Source organism: Fringilla coelebs (genome assembly GCF_963513975.1).
Source record: "Fringilla coelebs genome assembly, chromosome: 6".
In the NCBI taxonomy this organism is placed as follows: domain Eukaryota; kingdom Metazoa; phylum Chordata; class Aves; order Passeriformes; family Fringillidae; genus Fringilla; species Fringilla coelebs.
This window is the reverse complement of record NC_140034.1, coordinates 2,099,260-2,121,318: the sequence shown is the minus strand read 5'-3', so window position 1 is coordinate 2,121,318 and position 22,059 is coordinate 2,099,260. Positions and strand designations below refer to the sequence as shown.

Below are 22,059 nucleotides of genomic sequence, written 5' to 3'. Positions count from 1 at the left end.
TTTTGTGTCCCAGAGCAGTAAAAGCCCTTTCAGTGGGACAGATGCCATGTCCTGTGTGTCCCTGTTGCCTTCTGTTTCCTTACACATGGAAGACCATCTCTGAGCCAGCACTGTGCATCTGACTGCTTGGACTCGCTGCTGCTGCCCTTCCCTGCCCAGACCAGGGATTTGAGTGAAAATGCTGTGCTCTCCCTGAGGATGAGCCATTCCCGCTGTGCTGGCACCAGCGAAGCTCCACCTCCAATCCTGGGGCAGTTCTGAGTCTCTCACAAGAAAGGCATCGAGGGGCTGGGGCGTGTCCAGGGAAGGGCAGGGAGCTGGGAAAGGGGCTGGAGAATCCCTGAGGAGCTGGGCAGGGGCTCAGCCTGGAGCAAAGGAGGCTCAGGGGGCCCTTGTGGCTCTGCACAGCTCCTGCCAGGAGGGGACAGCCGGGGGGTCGGGCTGTGCTCCAGGGAACAGGGACAGGAGAAGAGGGAACGGCCTCAGTTGCACCACAAAGCTTTAGGTTTGATATTGGGGGAAATTCCTTCCTGGAAAGGTCTGTCCAGCCCTGGCAGAGCTGCCCAGGGCAGTGGTGGAGTCCCCATCCCTGGAGGAATTGAAAAGCTGTGTGGATGTGGCACTTGGGACACGGAGCAGTGGTGGCCTTGGCAGTGCTGGGGGAACACTTGGACTCCCATGACCTCAGAGGACGTTTCCAACCTCAGCAATTCTCAATGACTTTGATTTATCAGGAGGGATGAGGATGCACCTCCAGAGCTGCACAGAACTGCTGTAGTCCATCAGCACACAGCAAAAACGTGCCCAAGGCTGTGTCCAAGAGCTGCTGCTCCTGCACAAAGAGCCATGTTCCCTTCAGCAGCTCAGTGCTCCTGAGGGGGTGACCCTGCCTGCAGATCGTTGAACCACACAAAACTCCAAGTGTGAAGAACACAAAAAAGACCCAGAACCTCTTTTATTAATCAGCACCCACCTACTGGGTGAGAGTCTCCCAGAGGGAACAGCACCGACACCAGGCACTGACCACACACACCCCAACATTCCCCCCAGTGCCACTCTGCTTCTGTGCAATAAAATACTGAGAACTTCTGATTGAGGTATTCAGAGCTTCCTGGAAAAGCAGGAAACAGATGCCTACATGCAGAGGCCTGCCCTGTCTGCTGTTGATCTGCCACTGAGTTTAAGCTTAACAAAAATTAATTGCATGATTTCTTAAAAGGTCACATACACCTCTGAGGCTGGACTGGAAGAGCTGGGCTTACTGAAGTACAGTGGTGTCTACAACTTGATGCAACATAAGATAAAACCTAGGAAATCACATCTCAGTTATGTGCTGCTGTGTTTATTCCAAATCCAGCTCCAGCTCCAGCTTGGGCAGCGCCTGCTGAAGGACACGGAAGGTTCTTTCTTTCTCTCTGATCCCAGGAAGGTCACTCAGATACAAATATTCCAGGTTCCTGTAAATATTCAAAAAGAAAATGGATAACTAGTATTAAATTGCTGACAGAGAAATTGGAGAAATTATTCTACTGCATTTGTTTGGAGAATTTTAAATGGTGACTGGAATTTTTGGTATTTTAACTGGTTCTACTGGAAGTTTGTTTCTGAAGTAGGTGTTTGGGGATTTTAGCTGCTGTATCCAAACTGCACCCCATTCCAGAGCACCCAGGTCTGTCCCAGACCCCGAGGCACAAGAGGCACAAGGGGAAGCTGTGAGGTGGAGAAGCACTGAAAGCAGCAGGACACGGTGAAACTGTGTCAAACAGAGCTGCTGCAGGAGAGGGCTCAGAACAGCAGCCAAGCTGATCATTGATCACTTATCCTCGAGCCCCTGCAGGCAGCACAATCCCAATCCCAATCCCACAGAGCAGGGGAGGGAGCTGTGGGAGCACTCAGTGCCTCACGTACGTCAGCTTGTGGAGTGCAAGGATGCCTCTGTCCGTGACATTGCCACAGGAAATGATCTTCAGCTGCTGCAGACTCTTCTGGAGGCTGTTGGTCTCGCTGAGCCTCTGCAGACACTGGTCCTGGATGTACATGCACTTCTCCAGCTTGATGTCTATAACGTGCTCCAGGCCATCTGCAGAGGCACAAGGGAGGGTTTGCTCCAGAATTCCAGGACCAGCCTGACAGTTTAGGGATAAAATGTTTCTAAAATCATGGAATATTCAGGGGAGTTAGAAACGAAGGATAGGCCTGGTAGGCCCTGGGAAAATGTTAGGCTGCACCTGTATAATCATTTAATGACTATGATAAATGACAGGATTGTTAGATGCAATGATTGTTTGGTAATTGGATGTAATTATTGTTGAATCGTAACAAGAATCATGAGAAATGATCTGGGGGGGTTTGATGGAAATGACAAAATCCGAGCTTGGATGAAATCAATGTATACAGTAGAACAATATAAATGTAGTAATTAATATGTAGTTATATAACCATAAGGTACAAAAACATGTTCATCCTGAAGCCACGTCCAAGTCAGCTTTGGCTCTGTGCCCCTGACACCCAGAGCTCCTCAATAAAAGCCCCTGCACAGAATCATTCTGTGATTATGTGTTCCTGAATGCTAACAAGCCTGTGCTGGTTGTTAAATTCTCAATTTCATAACTGCTCCTAAAACTACCCAGCAACATATTCCTTTATACAGTGGGGCTGTAACACACCATGAATCTCCAAAGTTCTTTTGTGGTACTTCAGGTTTAGGAAAACCAGTAAGATTTCAAGAGCTTTGAAATGGGCAAGTAACAAAAAATCTAGACAATTTTGGGTAATAAACAATGACTCTGACATAACAAAGTGCTAATACCAGAAATTCAGGGTCCCTTGCTATGAAAAAATAAAAGAGCCTGTTCCCATTTTGTTTTCTGTTATTTAAAGACCACCTGAAACACTTGTTTAATCTCTTATTTTTAAGAGAATCTGCTTTTTATTTGTCTTTAGACAAATAAAGACAAAAGACATCATAAATGCCTGGAGAATGAGCAGAATTACAACTTCAGAGACACCAAATTCGTCTCTTGGTGCAGCAGAAAAATAATATTTATAGTGCTTTTTGCTATGAACTCATCAAAATTTGTGACACTTCCTTAGTGCTACTTCAGGTAAAAGCTGAAATTCCCAATGTCTTTCCACTTCATACCACACCTCCAGCAAAACCTTGAGGACTGATAAATATTTGCAAAGGGGGAAAAAATCCACAAATTATTTATCAGTATCTTGCTAAGGAATGAGAAAATGACACCATTATTCATATTTTTATGCAATTCAAATGAAACCCATTAAGAACAATCACCGTGTGTACTGTGAAAAATGCATATTTTATGATTGGCTTTTTGCAAATGTTCAAATGAATATTAGATGTGCTTTGTTAGAAAGTGATGCTGTATTAATTCTCTTAAGTAGCATGTTAAATATAGTTTTAGGTTATAACCAAATGTTAAAATAGAAACTCTGCTATGTAGGATACTTTTTTTTTTAAACAAAGGACTTGCACTGAGATAGCAGCCACAGGACACCCAAATCTTTCAGAGAAACAGAATTTATTGCTCCATTATCAGGAGAAATGAACTTCTTCCTGCCTGGCTTGGCCAGGATGATGCCATCAGGATTACAAGGAAGAAGTTGACACTGCCCAGCCAGAATCCTGTGTGTGAATGGAATTGATGCACCATGGATGAGGTGTGTGAATATGCAACAGGTTATTGTTTTTAAGGGTTAATGCTCTGTTAACGTGGGGCCTTTTTCGGGCTTATGCTGCCCAGAAAAGGTACCTGGACTGTCTGTAACTCTTTGTTTTTATTGTCTCATATTTTCCTTATCCAAATTGTCCAAATTATTATTACTCTAACTGTATTGCTATTTTTACAACCATTTTATTACTCTTAAACTTCTACAATTTTAAAAACAAGGCACTGGCGTTTTTCACATGTACATTACCCAGATACTCAAATCCTCTGTGCATGATGCAGGAGTCGGTGGCGTTGATGGCTTCGATCTTGTACCTGCCCAGGGGCCCGGTGGGGAGCGCGTTGTAGTCCTGCTGCCACTTGGGCGAGCCCTGGTACCTGACCAGGGCCCCGCAGCGCAGCAGCCACTCCGAGGCCGCCCGGTCGGGGCCCACAGCTTGGATGCGCTCGTGGTCCACCCTGCAGGACACAGAGAGCACCCACAACCCGCCTGTAGAGGGGCACAATTACTCCATGGATAATTAAAATGCTCCACAGCAATGTCTGGTTATGTGCACCAGATCAGACAAGTGAGGATGTGATTTACTAGAAATGGTTTACGGGTGATTTTTGGATTGTGCGGTGCTTAGTCTGGTGTGAGGTTTCTTAATTTAAGTGGCAGATGCTCTTTAGAAAAAGAAGAATACAAATATAACTGGGCTTAACTCTGTTTCCTTCCATGTCCGTAACTGTGCTACTGGTTAAGGTGGGTTTGGGGGTAAGGAAGAGCAGGATTTAGGGATGGGATCCATGTGGCCAGCTTGTCTTGGCCGTTGCAGGCAAGGGGCAGAGCCCACTCCTTGCTCTGCAAGGTCACGGCTTTGGAAGGGGAAGCAGATGTGGAATGGCCCCGTGACAACAGCCAACATGCAATCAGGGGGGAAAGAGGAGCATTCATGACAGAAAACGTCTTCTGCAGCGTAGGGACTTGATTGTTCCGCTTCACAAACCCCGCAGAGAATTTGAGGGATCTGAAAGTTAATTATTAACCAGCGACTCACTCTTACTTGTTGAACACGGCATTCAGCCATCCCCAGAAGGCTCTACAACTGCCCGGCGGCAGCGGCGGCTTCCTCAAAAACGTCCCCAACGCCATCATCACCTTCTTGCAGACGGGAGAGGGAAAAGGGAGGCGTTATTTGCGGCGCCAGCAGCAGCAGCGGGGGGAGGCCGTGCCGCCCTCAAGGCCTGACCAGGGCTGTGAGGCCGGAGGGGCCCACGGCTGCGGGCGGGGGGGCCGTCACCGCCCCCGAGCTGCCGCCGGCGCCGAGCGGCCGAACCTTGCCCGGCGGAGCGGAGCAGGAGGGGCAGGGGTGGTAGCAGCAGCAGCAGTAGGAGGAGGAGGAGAAGAAGAGAGGAGGAGGAGAGGAGGAGGAGGAGGAGGAGAGGAGGACGCGTGGCCGCGGCCCCGGAGCTCCCTCCGCCCCCAAGATGGCGGCGGCGCTGAGGGGCCGCGCGGGCCCGGGCGGGGCTGCGGCGCTGTGGCGGCTCCAGAGCCGGCGGCGCAGGTGAGGCCGGGGGCAGCGGGCGGGCCCGCCGCAACCTGCACCTTCCCCAGCCCTATCTCTTCCCCTGTCCTAGTCCCTTACCTTCACTTTACCCTTGTCCCCTATCCCTATAATTTTCCCTCTCCCCTCACCCCTTCCCCTCTCTTCTTACCTCTGCTCGTCCACTTCCTCTATCCCTCTCTGTATCGTTTTCCTCTATCCTTTTCCCCTTCCCGTATCCCCTTTACCTGTCTCCTGTATCCTCTATGTTTGCTATATCACCTTTCCTTATCCCCTTTTCTTCTCTCCTATATCCCCTATATTCTCTATAGCCACTTCCCCTATATTCTTTTTCTGCCATCCCTATCCTTTACCCCTTTACATTATTAATCACCCCTATCTCCTTTCCTCTATCCCGATTTCCTCTCCCCTATGTCCCCTTTATTCCTTAGATCTCCTTCCCTTAGATCTCCTTCCTTTATATCCCCTTTCCCTATCCTTTCCCCTGTCCCCTTTCCCCTCCATTCCTGACATCCCCATCCCCTATCCCCACCCTTTTCCCCATCCCTATTTGTGAAAAAACGCCAATCACTTGTTTATAAAATTTTAAAAGTTTAATAGTAATAAAATCTTTATAAAAATAATAATATAATTAGAGTAATAATAATTTGGACAATTTGGATTAGAACAATATGAGACAATAGAAACAAAGAGTTATGGACAGTCCAGGTACCTTTTCTGGGCAGCACAAGCCCGAAAAAGGCCCCACGTTAACAGAGCATTAACCTTTAAAAGCAGCAGCCTGTTGCATATTCACACACCTCATCCGTGATGCATCAATTCCATTCCAACACAGGATTCTGGCTGGGCAGTGTCAGCTTCTTCCTCTGAGTCCTGACGGCGTCTGCGGGACTGAGCAGGCAGGAAGAAGTTCATTTCTCCTGATAGTGGAGCAATAAATTCTGTTTCTCTGAAAGATTTGGGTGCCCTGTGGCTGCTGTCTCAGTGCGAATCCTTTCTTTAGAAAAAAAGTATCCTACATAGCAGAGTTTCTATTTTAACATTTGGTTATAACATAAAACTATACTTAACACACCACTTAAGAGAACTAACACAGCATCACTTTCTAACGCAACACATCTAATACTCATTTGAACATTAGCGAAAAGCCAATCATAAAACACCCATTTTCCACCCCATCCCTTGCCGCTGTCCCCGCCCGGGCCGTGCTGAGGCCGTGTCCGTGTGTCGCTGTCCCCGCAGCTCGTTCGACGTGGCCGTGGTGGGCGCGGGCATCGTGGGCCTGGCGGCGGCCCGGGAGCTGCTGCAGCGCCACCCCTCGCTGGCCCTGGCCGTGCTGGAGAAGGAGCGGGAGCCAGGTACGTGTGTGTCACCCACATGCTGGGTGAAAAACCCTTTCGCTAGCAGCTTTCCTCCTGAGGAGCTGGGAGGCCTCAGAAATGAAATGTAAGCAATGATTCTCTGCTGCTGTGGGATGCAGCAGGTGCATCTGTGATTGGTGCCATGGGGTTGTTTTTAATTAATGGCCAGTCACAGTCCGGCTGGCCCGGACTCTCTGGTCAGTCAGATTTTATTATCATTCCATTCCTTCCTTTCCTTGCTAGCCTTCTGATGTCTCCTTTCCCTTCTTTTAGTATAGTTTTAATATATCATTTTCTTTTAATATAATATAGATCAAAAAATAACAAATCAGCCTTCTGAAATATGGAGTCAAGATTCTCAGCTCTTCCCTTGTCAGGGTTGCCTGCAAATTCCACAGGGTACGAGCAGGACAGGGACCCAGGGAAGGCTGTGCCCGAGGACACACTGCCAGAACCTCAGCATCCCACAGATCCCTGTGTGCAGGGAGCAGTAGCTGTGGGAGAGCAGCTGCCCTTGTTGTTGAAGTGGGTGATGGATTTCCCATTTTCAGGCCAGGTTGGACAGGGCTTGGAGCAGCCTGGGATAGTGGAAGGTGTCCCTGAGCATGGCAAGGGTGGAACAAGGTGATCTGTAAAGTCCCTTCCGTCCCAAACCATCCTGGGGTTCTGTGATGACTCTCACAGAATTCACAGAATCACTGGGTTGGGAGAGACCTTTAAGATCATCAAGTCCAACCCAGCCCCAACAGCTCAACTCAACCCTCAACATCTCAACATCCAGTCTTTGTTAAACACACCCAGGGATGGTGACTGCACCACCTCCCTGGGCAGCCATTCAGAACTTTATCACTCTTTCTGTGAAAATCTTTTTCCTGATATCCAACCTGTATTTCCCTTGGTGCAGCTTGAGACTGCATGTCAGTGCCAAGACTCTCCCCTAACAGGGATTTCTTCCACCCTTCTGCCAGGGATGTGTCCTACAGCAGAGTTGTCATCCATCAGTCTGTGCTTCTCTGCTGGGACTGCAGATTGGGAATTTTAAGTTAAAACCTCCTGTGCAAGTTGCAGTGTGACTGCTGGGGCTGCAGCAGCAGGAGAATGGCAGGAGAGAGGACAAGGAGGGTGAATAACCAGGATAAGGAATAGTGCAGCTTGTGGGAGGGCACAGGCAGGTCCTGCATGGAGCTGAGAGAATCCCAAGGTGTAGACATCAGTGATTAACTCCAAACAGGACCTGTGAGCCCCAAATCTTGTCTTAAATAGCTCCATCAGCCTGGCTATAAATTGCTCTTGAGATGTTCCATGAATGATACAAAATAGCTTTTTATCCCCAAGACACACAGCTGTGTGAGTGCCAAGCACGAATGACCTTTGGGCATCCACACCTTAAGGAGGGAGAAGAAACTGACCAAATTACTCCAGTAAAAACGTTTGTGGTATTTTTCACCTCTATTTTATCCATTTACAGAGAGGAAATAACAACCTAATCCAGTTCACAAATACTCCAAAATCCTCCCAGGCCTGCTAGCATGTCCAAAGGAATTGTGCATTGGACAGATACTATGTTGGATGAGGCCCTAGGAGATGCATTTCATTGTAAAAATTGGGGTTTAAAATTTAATTTCAGCCTGTTTTGATTGATTGGTTTGTTCTTGAAGGAAAAATTTGTTGTTTTAGGGTTTTTTTCCCTGTTGGTCCAACTCAATGCAGGCTGTGATGGATTATCATTAACCAGGGCTGGCTGTGTCAGTGTTTCTCTGACCTTTTGAGGCCAGGGGAGGAATTAATTGTGCAGTTCTCTCACTGGATCATCTCTTAAAGTGCTGATTTAAGGCAGGACCTCAGTTACCTCATGTTTCTGACAGCAGAAGTGGAACAAATGAATTCTAACTTTGTGCTTTTCTTTCTCTTTAGCCCATCACCAGAGCGGACACAACAGCGGTGTGATCCACAGTGGGATTTACTACACCCCCGGCTCCCTGAAGGCCAAGCTGTGTGTGCAGGGGGCAGCCCTGTGCTACAAATACTGTGACCAGAAGGGGATTCCCTACAAGCAGTGTGGGAAGGTACAGGAATTCCTGGGATTCCCTGCTCTACCCTTGGAAACTGAGGCTGTGTGATGTGTGGTACCACACGTGGCACAGGCCTGGTTGTGGGTTTTCTCCACACTCTCCAAGTTGCAGATAATTTTATACATAAATGTGTGTAATGAACATAATCCCCTCCTGCCCCCAAATCATCCCTTCCTGCTGATGAGTCTCAGTTTGGGAAAAGGTTTTTCATGGCTCTCCCCACCCTGTCTTCATGCTCTGAGCCATTTTTAATGTGATGTGTCTGGGGCAGGGTGAGAACCAGGGCAGGGCAGAGCATGCCAGGTGTGGTGAGGCTCAGTGGATCAGAGTTCTGTATCCATTTCCCAGTTGTTCCTAGTCCTCAGTTCAGGTTTTCCACCTCTCACTGGCCACTGAGTTGCTGTTTCCACAGGACTCTCTGTCCTGACCCCAAGGTTTTGGTCCTGAGGGATAAATTTGAATCCCGTGGTTTTTCTCAGAGCTGTGTCTGGTCCGTGCTCCCTCTGCTGCCATGCTGGGCACAGGGTGGCACTGTGGATCTGTGCAGCAGCACACCTGAGGGGACATCCTGATCAAAGCTGGCCTGAAGGGCTCAGCTGGAGCCTGGGGGAGCTGAATTTGTGACTTTTGTACCAACAGCAGGGTGGCAGCAGGAGCAGGGCAGTGCCTGTCCCCTGTGCTGGCACTGCTGGGCCACCTCCAGTGCTGGGGACAGCACTGGGCTCTTCACAGCAAAGCCACAGGAGGGGCTGGGGCATGTCCAGGGAAGGGAATGGAGCTGGGGAAGGTCTGGAGCACCAGGAGAGGCTGAGGGAGCTGGGAAGGGGCTCAGCCTGGAGCAAAGGAGGCTCAGGGGGCCCTTGTGGCTCTGCACGGCTCCTGCCAGGGGGGGACAGGACTCTGCTCCCAGAGAACAGGGACAGGAGGAGAGGGAACGGCCTCAGTTGCACCACAAAGCTTTAGGTTTGATATTGGGGGAAATTCCTTCCTGGAAAGGTTTGTCCAGCCCTGGCAGAGCTGCCCAGGGCAGTGCTGGAGTCCCCATCCCTGGAGGGATCTAAAATCCCTGTGGATGTGGCACTTGGGGACATGGGCCAGTGGTGGCCTTGGCAGTGCTGAGGGATCAGTTGGACTCTGAGAGAGCTTTTCCAACCTCAACAATTCCATCATTCCATGGCACTCCCCTGGCAGTTCATTCCAGGGAAGATGATGGTGAAACTTCACCAGCTTTCCCTAGAGCAGCCCCAGGCTTGGAGAGCTTCACACCTGGGAGGTGCCAGACTGAGCTGGCCTGGGAGGATCCTGCTCTGTGCAAACCTGGCACAGGTAATTCTGTCTGGATTTATCTCCTGAGATAGCTGTGAACAGACTCCTTGGTTAAATGAAACTGGTACAATTCCACTCAGGCCATGTCAGAACGTGTCCCCACTCTCTTACTGAGGCTCCTGCAGGTTTGTACATCTTGGGTTGACTTCAGCTTTGCTTTTTGAAGCATCCCAGTGATTCTTCAAATTCAAATTCTCTTCTCTCACATGCAGACTTGTAGTCTCAGGGTGCTTCTGGCAAATATTGTCAATTGATTGTAACTCAAACTACAGTTTAGCATTTATTTTTTAATTCTCTGGGATATATTAGTGCTTCCTCAGCAACAGAATTCTGTGCAATTAATGGCACCAACCATTCTTCACCCTCTGAATTAATTGTTCACTCATTCCCTGCTGCTTGTGCTTGATGCCAAACCTGCCCTGGCTCTGTTTTGCTCACTGCAGTGCCTTTTTTCCTTTCCCAAAGCTGATTGTGGCTGTGGAGCAGGATGAAATTCCAAGGCTCAAAGCTCTGTATGAGAGAGGGCTGCAGAACAATGTCCCAGGTCTGAAACTCATTGGAGCCAAGGAAATCCAGGAGAAGGAGCCCTTCTGCAGGGTAAGGGGTTGCCATACTTCTATTTACCTTGTAAGAGCTGTTTTTTAGGTGAAAACATCTTTTAATTTAACATAAATACTTTTCTGGCCTTGAGGTTCAAGTTCAGAAGAGCCTGGAAATTCCTTCCCATCCATAAAAATGGGTTGGGATCAAGCCCATGTCAGTGCAGTTGGTGAGGTTGTTATGTAGCACTTCTCAGCCTGATTATTTTCACAGCAGGAGGAATGTGTGGAGTTTGTGGAACACAGATTTCTTATTGATTAGTCTGTCTTTGTTTGGAAGGAAAAGCTGGATGTGAATTCCCTGTGCTGTTTCGTGTGGCAGCTTGTTCTGGTGCAGCTGTGTCACTTAGGAGTGGTTGTAGGTACAGACAGAAATTTTCTGGAAAACAATCTTTTTTAATATTTTCATTTTCCCTGTAAACATTTTGCTCCCTAAAACATCCTTGGAGTGTTCCAGATCCAGCTGAGCACACGGGGAGAGAGCAGCACTCCCTGCTCACGGCAGTGCAGATATTGCAGATGAAATATTCCAACCTTCATCTTCCTCTGTGTCTCAAACCCTCCCAGGGACTGATGGCCCTGGATTCTCCCTACACTGGCATTGTGGATTACAAACAAGTGGCCCAGTCCTATGCCAGAGACTTCCAGGAAGCAGGTGGGACCATCCTGACTGATTTTGAAGTCACAGACATGGAGATGGCCAGAGAAAGTTCTGCAGAAAGTGAAGATGGTAAGGCTGCAGTTTTTTTGCCCTCTGTTTACTACAAAGGTTTTGTTCAAAACACAATTGTTGTAACTGAAATGACATTTTTGAATTTCTCTGTCTCCTAGGGATGAGAAAAAAGACAAAATTATCTTAGTGAGAGTATTCAGGAAACTCACTTGGGGTTTTTTTGCAGGTCACCCTTCTGCTGAAACATTTAGAACTGATGGAAGAAAGTGAGAGTAAAATAGAGAAATATTTTTCTCTCCTCTTAAAATCAGGTTTATCTGAATCTTGAATGTTTATTCTTGTGATAGTGATTTTCCTTATCTTGAAGGCAGGTTGGATCTGTGCTGGCACACAGAGGGAAGAATAAAAACCCCTATTAATTAATAAATACAGTCATGTCCAACAACATTAATTATGACATAGCTTGGAAGATATTCCAGAGGAAAATTCCTTCCTGGTGACAAGCTGCTTGTTCTGTCAGTTCTCTGCTGCTTGTTCTAATAATTCCTTCTCTTGTCTAATTCCATTTCAGGGCTGAAATACCCAGTCATTGTTAGGAGCAAAAAGGTAAGGCTGAAAAAGAAGTTTTCATTCCTTTCAGGAAGCTGCTTCTTTTCTTCAGATTTTTTTTTTCTTGTGAATTAATAATTTCCAAAAATAAAAAAGTTTAAAGATCTGCTGTTCAGCAACATGACCAATTTGATAAAAAACTGCAATCAGTTCTTAGCAATGAGGGTGTTCAAATAAATAATAATAATGATGATGTAAAATATTAAACTATAACTTTCTGCAGCCTGATATTTAACAACCCTTATCTGCTTTATTTGCACAATCTGATGCCTGTGCTTCCAAGAACTCCTTTATGACTTGTTCATTTGGTGACAAACACCAATTTTCATGTTTACTTTTGGGCTCTGGCATCCATAAAATGATAAGGAGGCTTTTAGCATCACTTTATTCTCATTTTATCATCAGAAGTGCTTCAGTGGAGCAGGTGCATGGCAGCTGCTGTTCCTGCAAGTCAGGAACTGTGCTGGGAACCCCTTCTCCTTCAGGAGGGAATGTCTGCAACAAAAACAACTTCGCAGCCCTTCTGGGTGTTTTTTAATTTAGTTCTGCTGCTTTTTTCCTCCTATTTTTTTTGCTCTTTCCTTACAAGGTAGCTTCCAAAATCTGTTACAATTTTTTCCACCAAATACTGGTATTTTTTTCATGCAAATATTTTTCAGTTGAAAAACATAATACTTAAAAGCAGATACTAAGCTAAATAAATATTTTTTATTTTGATGTATTTATTTATTTAGATGGCAAAGGTGTTTAATATTCAGCAGCTCTCCATAACTGTGTGCTGTCAATTTGTGTAGCTGCTCCCACCCTTTGGGGTCAAATCATTATTTAACTTACTTAAATAAGTTTGGTTTTTTTAAAATAAGTTAAATAAATTTTATTTATTTAAATAAATGCCTTTGGGGTTTTTCTGGGTGCAGGGATCAGCTTTTGGGCAGTAGCTGTGGGAGAGCAGCTGCCCTTTTTGAAGTGGGTGATGGATTTCCCATATTAAATAAGATAATTGATTTTTATGTGTTGATTAATTGATTAATGTATAAGTTTTTGATTTTTATGTATCTATTTATTTAGATGGCAAAGGTGTTTAATATTCAGCAGCTCTCCATACCTATGTGCTGTCAATTTGTGTAGCTGGGGTCAAATCAATTAATATCCTTATTTGACTTATTTAAATAAGTTTATTTTTTTTAAATAAGTTAAATAAATTTTATTTATTTCAATAAATGCTGGTGGGGTTTTTCTGAGTGTTTGTTTTTAGCAGATAAATAGAATTTTCATGTGTTTTGGGGTTTTTTAGTAAGTTAAATAATTTTTGTAATAAGTAAAATACATTTTTTCTATAAGTTAAATAACTTCTATTTATTTAAATAAATGCCTGTGCGTTTTTTCTGGATTTTTTTTTTTTTTAGCAGAGAAATAGAATTTTTTTGTGTTTTGTTGGTTTTTTTTTCAATAAGTTAAATACATTTTTTAATAGAAGTTAAATAAATTTTATTTATTTAAATAAATGCCTGTGGGTTTTCCTGGGTGGGTTTTTTAGCAGATAAATAGAATTTTGATTTTTATTTTTTTATAAGTTAAATAAATTTTATTTCTTTAAAAAAATGCCTGTGGGTTTTCCTGGGTGTTTTTTTTAGCCGATAAATAGAATTTTGATGTAGTTTTTTTAAAATAAGTTAAATAAATTTTATTTATTTCATTTTATTGATTTATTTATCTTATTTATTTAATTTTATTGGTGTTTTTTGTTCCCACAGGGGCAGGAGGTCTCCTGTGGGCACATCCTGACCTGTGCAGGGCTCCACTCCGACCGCCTGGCCCAGATCAGTGGCTGCAGCCCCCAGCCCAGGATTGTCCCATTCCGGGGGGATTATTTGGTGCTAAAACCAGAAAAGTCTTACTTGGTGAAAGGAAATATTTATCCAGTAAGTATCCCCTGGTTTGTCTGCCACAGGGTGCCCTTAGAGCTGCTCAAAATGCAGGAAAAAGGAAACAATTCCCTGGTTGTTTCTGTCGGGCAGTGATGCACACACGTGGGTGGAGGTTGGGTTGGTTTGGGACAGGACAGCTGGATTTTGTCAATTTTTTTGTTGAATTTTTTTTGTTAATTGAGGAAAACGTGTCTTGGTTTGGAAAGCCAGGTGCCTGCTAAGGAAGGCAGGAGCCTCCCCTGAAATGGAAAATGCAAACCCTCCCCACCCCTCCCAATTGCTATGAATTTGAAATTTAGTGGCTCTCAGGCAAAAAATATGGGAGCAGGAATAACAGTTCTGTATTAGGGAAGAAAATGAAAGGATAAAATAAACAATGCAGTGAACCAAACCAACCCTGCCAGAGCCAGAGCACAGCCTGACACCCTGTGGGTCAGGGTGCTGCAGCAGGGCCATTGGAATTGTGGCTCAGCCCTCCTGCAGTGCCAGGGGTGGTTCTGCTGGAGCAGGGATCCTGGAGAAGGGGGCAGAATCCTCTGAAGATCCAGGGGCAGAGGCAGCTGCTGTTCCTCTGGGAATGCAGTGGAGAAGCCGTGCTGGTGTTCCAGAATCTCCAGATTCTATCCAGGCAGGAATGCTTGGCTCCTCCCTCTGGGCTCACATCTCCCATGGGATGCTGTAGCTCTTATCAGCCCTGCAGGGACATTCAATGGCCTCTTATCAGCAGGTGTCTGCCCAAGGGAGGAGTGGGTGTGGAAGAGATAAGGAAAAACTGCCCAATGGACAGAAGCCAGCTGCCACCCAGATGGTGATAGAACACACCTTGCCTGGCAGTCTGGAATAACGTGGAAGTACCATGTGGGAAGTTACTGCCAGTTGTTTTGTTTATGGTTTTATTTTTGGGGTTTTTTTACTTAATAGAGAAAAGATGGAATATCATATTGCCACATATCTAGAAAGCTCTAAATTATTTCTGTATGTCCTAGAGACAAGATTCAGAAGTCAGGGAGAGATGACAGTGAATTATTATTTATTATTTAAGTAACTATAACAGTCCTGTTTAATCTCTTTATTGGTAATCTGGACAAAGGGGTTGACTGTACCCTCAGGAAATTCACAGATGACACTGGAGGTTTTTTCCAACCTCAGGGATTCTGGGATTCTGTGATGAATTATTGATAAAGGGTTTAATCTTTTGTGCTAATATCCAACACTCAGATTTAGTTATTCTCTTCTCAACTTTATTTTTGAATTAGCTGGTTTTGTCATTAAAAATAGATGTGGGAGAAAAGGGAGCAACCTGTCTACCACCTAGTATAGACAAATAATGGGATGAAGAGCAGCAATCCCAGACAGAAAATTAATTACAGAGCAAGTGGAGATAATTCCTAGGGCAGCATTTTAGCTAATTCTGTCCATTTAAATACTGATTTTCTGAACATGAGATTGGCTTTGTCTGCTAAACACTGGGTCTTTGGGAAAACTGGAATGGTGGGCATTGCTGTTTGTCTGATCTCACCTGGGAATGATTCAGGATCCTGTCTTGGGATGGGAGGGGGGAAGTGGAGCAGAAAAAGAACATGCAGATTTATTGTTATTAGCATTATTATTAACTTAAACCAGGCCTGCTAAGTTCAGGCTGGTTTGTGCACACAGTAAGGGTTTTCTAATATTTTGTATTTTTTGTTGCAGTGTAATTGCTCCTGGTGAATAACATCAGGGTATCATTGGTTTATATCCTGAGAAATCATGTGAACTTTTTTTTCCCTGTTATTTGTTTTCCTTTTCCCTAAAATTCAGCTTTACCTGGCCCTGCTCTGTTCTCCAGTGGTTTAATTAATGACATGCCACAGCTGCACAATTAGCAAGCAACAAAGCCAGCTCAGAGCCAATTCTGAGGTTCTGTGACTCAGAGTTTTGTTGCTGTGGTTGGAAGTAAAATGGCAAATTTGCTGTTGGTCAGAGCTCTGCTCACTGCTGTGTCCCACTGCAGGTTCCCAACCCTCGTTTCCCATTCCTGGGGTTCCATTTCACTCCCAGGATGGATGGCAGTGTCTGGCTTGGCCCTAATGCAGTGCTGGCCTTCAAGAGAGAGGGCTACAAACTCTTGGACTTCAGCCCTGGAGACTTCTTGGATGCTGTGACCTACAGGTAATGCCTTGTGCTCGTGTCTGCTGGCTGCTCTTGCTGAGATGTGAGCCTTGGCAGCCCCTTCCTGCCCCAAATCCTGCTTTTCCCACCTTTTTGGTGTGTTTAAAGACACTTGTGCTGGTAAGGGTGGACTTCCCCAAGACATTTGACCTGGTGTGGTCTCACATTTGAATTTTCAACCAGGACATGTCTCAGCCAGCCTGGGAATGTGGCTGCTCACTGGAAGGTGCTGGTGGAACCATTCCAGGGTTGGTTTCACTGTGATAACTTAACCAACTTAGACAGCATCACAAGATACCTACAGAGGGTGCTGGGAGGAGAAGAAGGGCTGGGAGAGAGAGTTGGGAATGTTCCCCTGGAGAGGAGAAGGCTCCAGGGAGGGCTCAGAGCCCCTGGCAGGGCCTGAAGGGGCTCCAGGAGAGCTGGAGAGGGACTGAGGACAAGGGATGGAGGGACAGGAGCCAGGGAATGGCTGCCAGTGCCAGAGGGCAGGGCTGGATGGGAGATTGGGAACTGGGAATTCCTGGCTGGGAGGGTGCCCAGAGCAGCTGTGGCTGCCCCTGGATCCCTGGCAGTGCCCAAGGCCAGGCTGGACAAGGCTGGGAGTAGCCTGGGACAGAGGAAGGGGTCCCTGCCCAGGTCCTCATCAAGTCCTGGAACACCTCCAGGACTGGAATTCAGAATTAATCCAATTCCACAGCTCTGTGAGCAAGGTTTGTTGGAGCAGAGAAGGACAAACATGTATTTCTCAAGCATAAGGCATGATGTGATTCCTGATTTGGGGAATGGGAACTTGTGCCCTGCAGTTGCATTTGCTGCCTCCTCCAGCAGCTGCAGCTGGTGCATTTTGAGGCAGTTTTCCCTCAGTGCAGTTGTGTCTCCCCTTGCAGTGGGCTGTGGAAGCTGGTGCTGAGGAACGTGTCCTACGGCCTGGGGGAGCTGTACAGAGCCTTCTCCCTCAGTGCCCAGGTGAGGCAGCTGCAGAGGTTCATCCCTGAGGTCACCACCAATGATGTTCTCAGGTAAAAGAAGCTTCTTCTGTTGGGGAAATCTCCTCTTTGAACAGCAGAAAATGTGGCAGGGGTTTAATCCCTTCCTCCACCAAAATATGATACAGAAGCTTGGAGCTGCCTCCAGCTTGGAGGTCCTGAAGCTCCTCAGTCCAGAGGAGGCACCAGGATGATCAGGGGGATGGAGCAGCTCTGCTGAGAATTTTGGGGTTGTTCAGCCTGGAGAAGAGAAGCTTTGGGGTGACCTCACTGTGGCCTTGCAGTACTTGAGGAGAACCCACAGAAAGAGGGAGAGGGAGGGGCAGGACAAGGGGGAATGGCCTCACACTGACAGAGGGCAGGGATAGATGGGATATTGGGAGGGAATTCCTGGCTGGGAGGGTGGGCAGGCCCTGGCACAGGGTGCCCAGAGGAGCTGTGGCTGCCCCTGGATCCCTGGCAGTGCCCAAGGCCAGGCTGGACATTGGGGATTGGAGCACCCTGGGACAGTGGGAGGTGTCCCTGCCATGGCAGGGGTGGAATTGGATGGGCTTTAAGTGCACAGGTTGGCCACCTCAATGATCCCATGACTGTCAGATACCCCCACTCTGCCTCCTGAGTGTTAAAATTCCCCCCAAAAATGCTTTGTCTCCACTCCCTGCCCTCCTCACTGTCTCCCTGGACACCTCCTCACGGGAATTCCTCTCCTGACTCGGAACAACATTTTCCTTCTGCTCCTCCTTGCTTTTGCAGGGGTCCCTCTGGTGTGAGAGCCCAGGCCCTGGACAGCGAGGGCAATCTGGTGGATGACTTTGTGTTTGATGGGGGCTCAGGGGCCGTGGGCAGCAGGATCCTGCACGTCAGGAACGCTCCTTCCCCCGCCGCCACCTCCTCCCTGGCCATCGCTGCCGCCATCGCCGACGAGGCCCAGCGGCGCTTCCAGCTCTGAGCCCCGCAGGAATCCCGGCAGGAATCCCGGCAGGAATCCCGGCAGGAATCCTGCCTGCTGCCCCTCTGCCCCCTGGCACTCCTCCTGAAGGACACACAGCCCCCAGGCAGCCTCGGCAGAGTGCTGTGCCCGCGGCTCCTCGGCGTGGGGAGGAAGGTTTGGCCGTGGGGCAGAGCAGGCTGGGATCCCTCTCTGCTGGCATTTCCACCTGGGTTTGCCATGGCTGTGCTCACAGTGCTGCCTCCTCAGAGGGCTCTGAAAAGCCACGGGGTGGCTCTGATTCCATTGAAATGGGAGTGTGCAGCCCTCTGGATGGCGTGGAAGTAATGGAGTAGGAGGATGAGCCCTGCTTAAGGGCCCTGCTGATGTGGAATTAAAGGCTCTGGCAGAGATGGAGAACAATATTCAGAGCCTTCGACGTGAATGTAGAACATTTCACAGAAAAATAAGCTTAAAGAGGATTTCCAAACCCAAGTCAATTTAGTTCTGCAATTCAGATACTCTGTCTGATCCCTGTCTGTATTTTTTATAGAGCAGAAATCAAAATGTGGATAGAAACAATCACTTTTCATTTACAGCTGGGAAATCAGCACTGATCAGAAACTTCATCAGCGGCTTTGGGTTTCTTCCTTTGAATGCTGATGATGCAAAAGGAGCTGATCTTTGTCCAGCCACTTAAGCAATCCAGGGAAAATGGTCTTTGGAACAGGAAATGCGAAGAGAGGGAAGCTCTAGAAACCTGCCTTGAGTCATGTTTGGTGTTGCTTCCCTTGGAGCCCGAGCAGGGATGACTCAGGAAGGTTTCCCATTTTCCCTGAGCATGAGGGGAGCTCAGACAGGGCTGGTGACTCCTCTGAGCTCCATGGATACCCAATTTTTATCATAAATGCACCTGGAGGAGTTTGTGTGCAGGGAGAGCTGAAGTAAACTCAGTGCTGAGCTCAGGATCTGGGAGTGTCCTGCAGAGTTGCTGCAAAGCAGAATTTTGTGGCCTCAGGGACAAAGTATTGAGGATTTAATAACAGCTGCTGGGTAACACAGATAATTGTGGGGAGTTTGCACCAGAAAATTGGACGTTAATTTTTCCTTAAAAAGTTTTCTGAGCTCCTCTGATGGGAGTGGGTTAGCACAGGAGGGCAGCTGTGAGGCTGAATTTACTGTATAGATTGGAGACACTTTTTTGAGGAGAAAAAGGGCTTAACCTGCCTTTTTATTACTATTATTATTATTATTATTCCTTTTTTTTTCCCCCTGGTAAAATCTACTTTAGCAGCAAATTGACTGCTGGAAATTCAAATACCAACCCTTTCAGAGCAAAGTTTTGGTCACTTCAAGCAAAGATTCAGCTGTTCCAAGTCTTCCAGTGCCACAGGGCTGTGTAAAACTTCCCACAGTGGAACAATCCTATCTTCCCTCCCTGCCAGAAGTGTTGCCTATCAACAGTAAATCCTACAAAAAGGATTGCAAAAGCCTTTTCCTCCCACATGGGGTGTGGCCCTGACATGTATGAACAGAATAAAGAACATTAAAATGCAAAGCAGACAGGGACCAGGGGGAGTCCTGAGTCAGCATTTCCCTGTGCACTGCTTTTTCCTCTCAGGTGATGATTGTTTGGGGGTAAAGTTTATTTGAAATTTAAATTATGAACCTTGATGTAGCATTCTGTGAAATATAAATCTTTTCAGAGATAAAAAGTTTTACACTTTTGTTATAAAAATAAGTTCAGAGATTATGATGTCAGGGTTTCAGGCATCAATCTTGTTGCTCACAAAGTGTGAAAATGTATTAATTTATTTTCCAAATGAGCCTCACTTTGATGATTTCATAAACGTGCCTTTTATGATTAAAATAGTGTGGTGGGGTTTTTTGAAATGCTGTAAAATCTGTGTATGTCTCCTGACTCAGAGAAGAGTCTCACTGGAATTTGTTAATTCTCAGCTGAATTAGGCAGGATATCACTCTGTAACACTTCAGGGGGAGGCACATGACCAAACTTGTCTTCCTGAATTATCTTATCTGTGCTCCTCACACCTCACAGCTTTTCCTCCCTCGACAGGACTGCTCTGATCCGGGCCTGTTGGGACAGGTGGCACGAGAATTCCTGAAACTCTGAATAAATATTTGGACAAACACCATTTGTTCCCCAGAAGTGTTACAGAATCATAGAACCCCAGGCTGGTTTGGGTTGGAAAGGACCTTAAATCCCATCCCACTGCACCCCTTCCACCATCCCAGGCTGCTCCAAGCTCTGCCCAGCCTGGCCTTGGACACTCCCAGGGAATTCCTTCCCAATATCCCCCCCAGACAGTGCCCAGCAAGGTCAGTCCTGGACTCTGGGAGGAGGAGGAGCTGTGCCCCTGTGGGTTGTGCCACCATTATCTCATCATTACTTTTCCTTTTTGCTCACAGTTTGGGTTTGAGGAACAAGTATAAAGTAGAAATAAATAGAATATAAATACAGAAATGTTTTAGATATATAGATAGAACAGATATAAATACAAAAATAAATATTTTGTTGGGAACCTCCCAGGCTGCTCTGGTGGGGCAGGAGCCAGTTTCTGCCTCTGGAAGCATCAGACTCCTCCAGGAAATCTTACAGATTTTACTGGCAGGAAGGTACATTTTTTTCCCCTTTAGTTTAATTTATCCATTCCCTCTGTGGACAAGTCTTAAAATGGGGAGTGGAGGGAATATAAGGTGAGATTTGAATATTATGCTGTCAGGAGGGAAAATGTAGCTGGATTTGGGTGATGAGTGGGTGAAGGGAATGGTGTTCTCTGGAACAGGGAGAAAACTGCATCAAAAAAGAGAGAGAAACTCCTTCCAGGTATGGAGAAAAACTGCTGGCAGGTAGGAAAATATCCTCCAGAGAGGGAGGAAGCTGCCTTGAGGTTGGGATGGGAACTGCCTCCAGGTTGGGAGGAAAACAGGCTCCAGGCTGTGAGAAAAATTGCCTCGAGGCAGGGAGAAGAGTTTACAGAAACAGCCTGCAGGTAGGGAAATGGCATCCAGGGGGGAAGAACAATCCCAGGGAGGGAGAAGAGCATCCTCCAGGCAGGGTAAAACACAGCCTGCAGGTAGGGAAATGGCATCCAGGGAGGAAAAACAGCCCCAGGGAGGGAGAGGAGCAGCCCCTGGGAAGGGAGAGGCACAGGGAGGGGAAGAGGCTGCAGAAAAACTGCTTCCAGGCAGGGAAATATCCTCTAGGCAGAGAATTATCATTTGGGCAGGGAAATATCCTCTAGGCAGAGAATTATCATTTGGGCAGGGAAATATCCTCCAGGCAGGGGAATCTCCTCTCGGCAAGGAAATAGTCCCTAGGTAAGGAAATCTCCCGGTGGGCAGGGAAAATATCCCCACGGTAAGGAAATATTCCCTAGGTAAGGAAACATCCCCCAGGCAGGGAAGCATCCCCTAGCTAAAGAAATCTCCGCTAGGTAAGGAAACGTCCCCTAGTTAAGGAATTATCTATCCCCTCGGTAAGGAAACAACCTTAGTTAAGGAATTATCCCCTCGGTAAGGAAATCTCCCCTAGTTTAGGAACTCTCCCCGGGCTGGGAACTCTCCCCTCGGTAAGGAATTATCCCCCAGTTCAGGAGCTCTCTCCTCAGTAAGGAATTATCCCCCAGGGAAGGAAACCTCCCCTCAGTGAGGAGCTCTCCCCCAGTTCAGGAGCTCTCTCCTCAGTAAGGAATTATCCCCCAGTTCAGGAGCTCTCCCTCGGTTCAGAGCTCTCCCCTCAGTAAGGAATTATCCCCCAGTTCAGAAGCTCTCCCCCAGCTCAGGAGCTCTCCCCTCAGTGAGGAATTATCCCCCAGTTCAGGAGCTCTCCCCTCGGTTCGGAGCTCTCCCCTCGGTTCGGAGCTCTCCCCTCGGTTCGGAGCTCTCCCCTCAGTGAGGAATTATCCCCCAGTTCAGGAGCTCTCCCCTCGGTTCGGAGCTCTCCCCTCGGTTCGGAGCTCTCCCCTCAGTGAGGAATTATCCCCCAGTTCAGGAGCTCTCCCCTCGGTTCGGAGCTCTCCCCGGCCCGGCCGTCCCCGCTCGGTGCGCGCAGTTCCGGGCGCGGCCCGCAGGGGGCGCGCGGGGCGGGCGGCGCAGGCGCGCAGGGCGGCGGCCGCGGGCGGCGGCGGCAGCGGGGCCGCAGCGAGCGGGGCCCGGCCCGGCCC

The 22,059-nt window shown here is 47.3% G+C and overlaps 2 protein-coding genes across 2 annotated transcripts; one reads left to right on the top strand and one right to left on the bottom strand.

Annotated features, from left to right (window-relative positions):
• Positions 1 to 924: 924 nt before the first annotated feature.
• DMAC2L (distal membrane arm assembly component 2 like) lies at positions 925 to 5,129 on the bottom strand. Its single transcript, XM_084207837.1, has 4 exons — positions 4,736 to 5,129; positions 3,940 to 4,148; positions 1,909 to 2,080; positions 925 to 1,457 (listed from the first exon to the last, which is right to left on the bottom strand). Exons 1-4 carry the CDS (start codon positions 4,825 to 4,827, stop codon positions 1,343 to 1,345), a joined length of 588 nt encoding a protein of 195 aa, XP_084063963.1. The 5' UTR covers positions 4,828 to 5,129; the 3' UTR covers positions 925 to 1,342.
• L2HGDH (L-2-hydroxyglutarate dehydrogenase) lies at positions 5,111 to 19,741 on the top strand. Its single transcript, XM_084207835.1, has 10 exons — positions 5,111 to 5,236; positions 6,479 to 6,594; positions 8,512 to 8,663; positions 10,461 to 10,592; positions 11,162 to 11,324; positions 11,839 to 11,873; positions 13,631 to 13,798; positions 15,798 to 15,955; positions 16,846 to 16,977; positions 17,698 to 19,741. Exons 1-10 carry the CDS (start codon positions 5,160 to 5,162, stop codon positions 17,891 to 17,893), a joined length of 1,329 nt encoding a protein of 442 aa, XP_084063961.1. The 5' UTR covers positions 5,111 to 5,159; the 3' UTR covers positions 17,894 to 19,741.
• The last annotated feature ends 2,318 nt before the right edge of the window (positions 19,742 to 22,059 follow it).

Excerpts from the sequence above, each read along its gene's own strand:
- DMAC2L (XM_084207837.1), bottom strand. The coding sequence starts at position 4,827 with ATGATGGCGTTGGGGACGTTTTTGAGGAAGCCGCCGCTGCCGCCGGGC. Across the intron at positions 4,149-4,735 it reads CTGAATGCCGTGTTCAACAA|GGTGGACCACGAGCGCATCC; the intron begins GTAAGAGTGAGT and ends TGTGTCCTGCAG. Across the intron at positions 2,081-3,939 it reads CAGAGGATTTGAGTATCTGG|ATGGCCTGGAGCACGTTATA; the intron begins GTAATGTACATG and ends GTGCCTCTGCAG.
- L2HGDH (XM_084207835.1), top strand. The coding sequence starts at position 5,160 with ATGGCGGCGGCGCTGAGGGGCCGCGCGGGCCCGGGCGGGGCTGCGGCG. Across the intron at positions 11,874-13,630 it reads TCATTGTTAGGAGCAAAAAG|GGGCAGGAGGTCTCCTGTGG; the intron begins GTAAGGCTGAAA and ends TTGTTCCCACAG. Across the intron at positions 16,978-17,697 it reads ACCACCAATGATGTTCTCAG|GGGTCCCTCTGGTGTGAGAG; the intron begins GTAAAAGAAGCT and ends TTGCTTTTGCAG.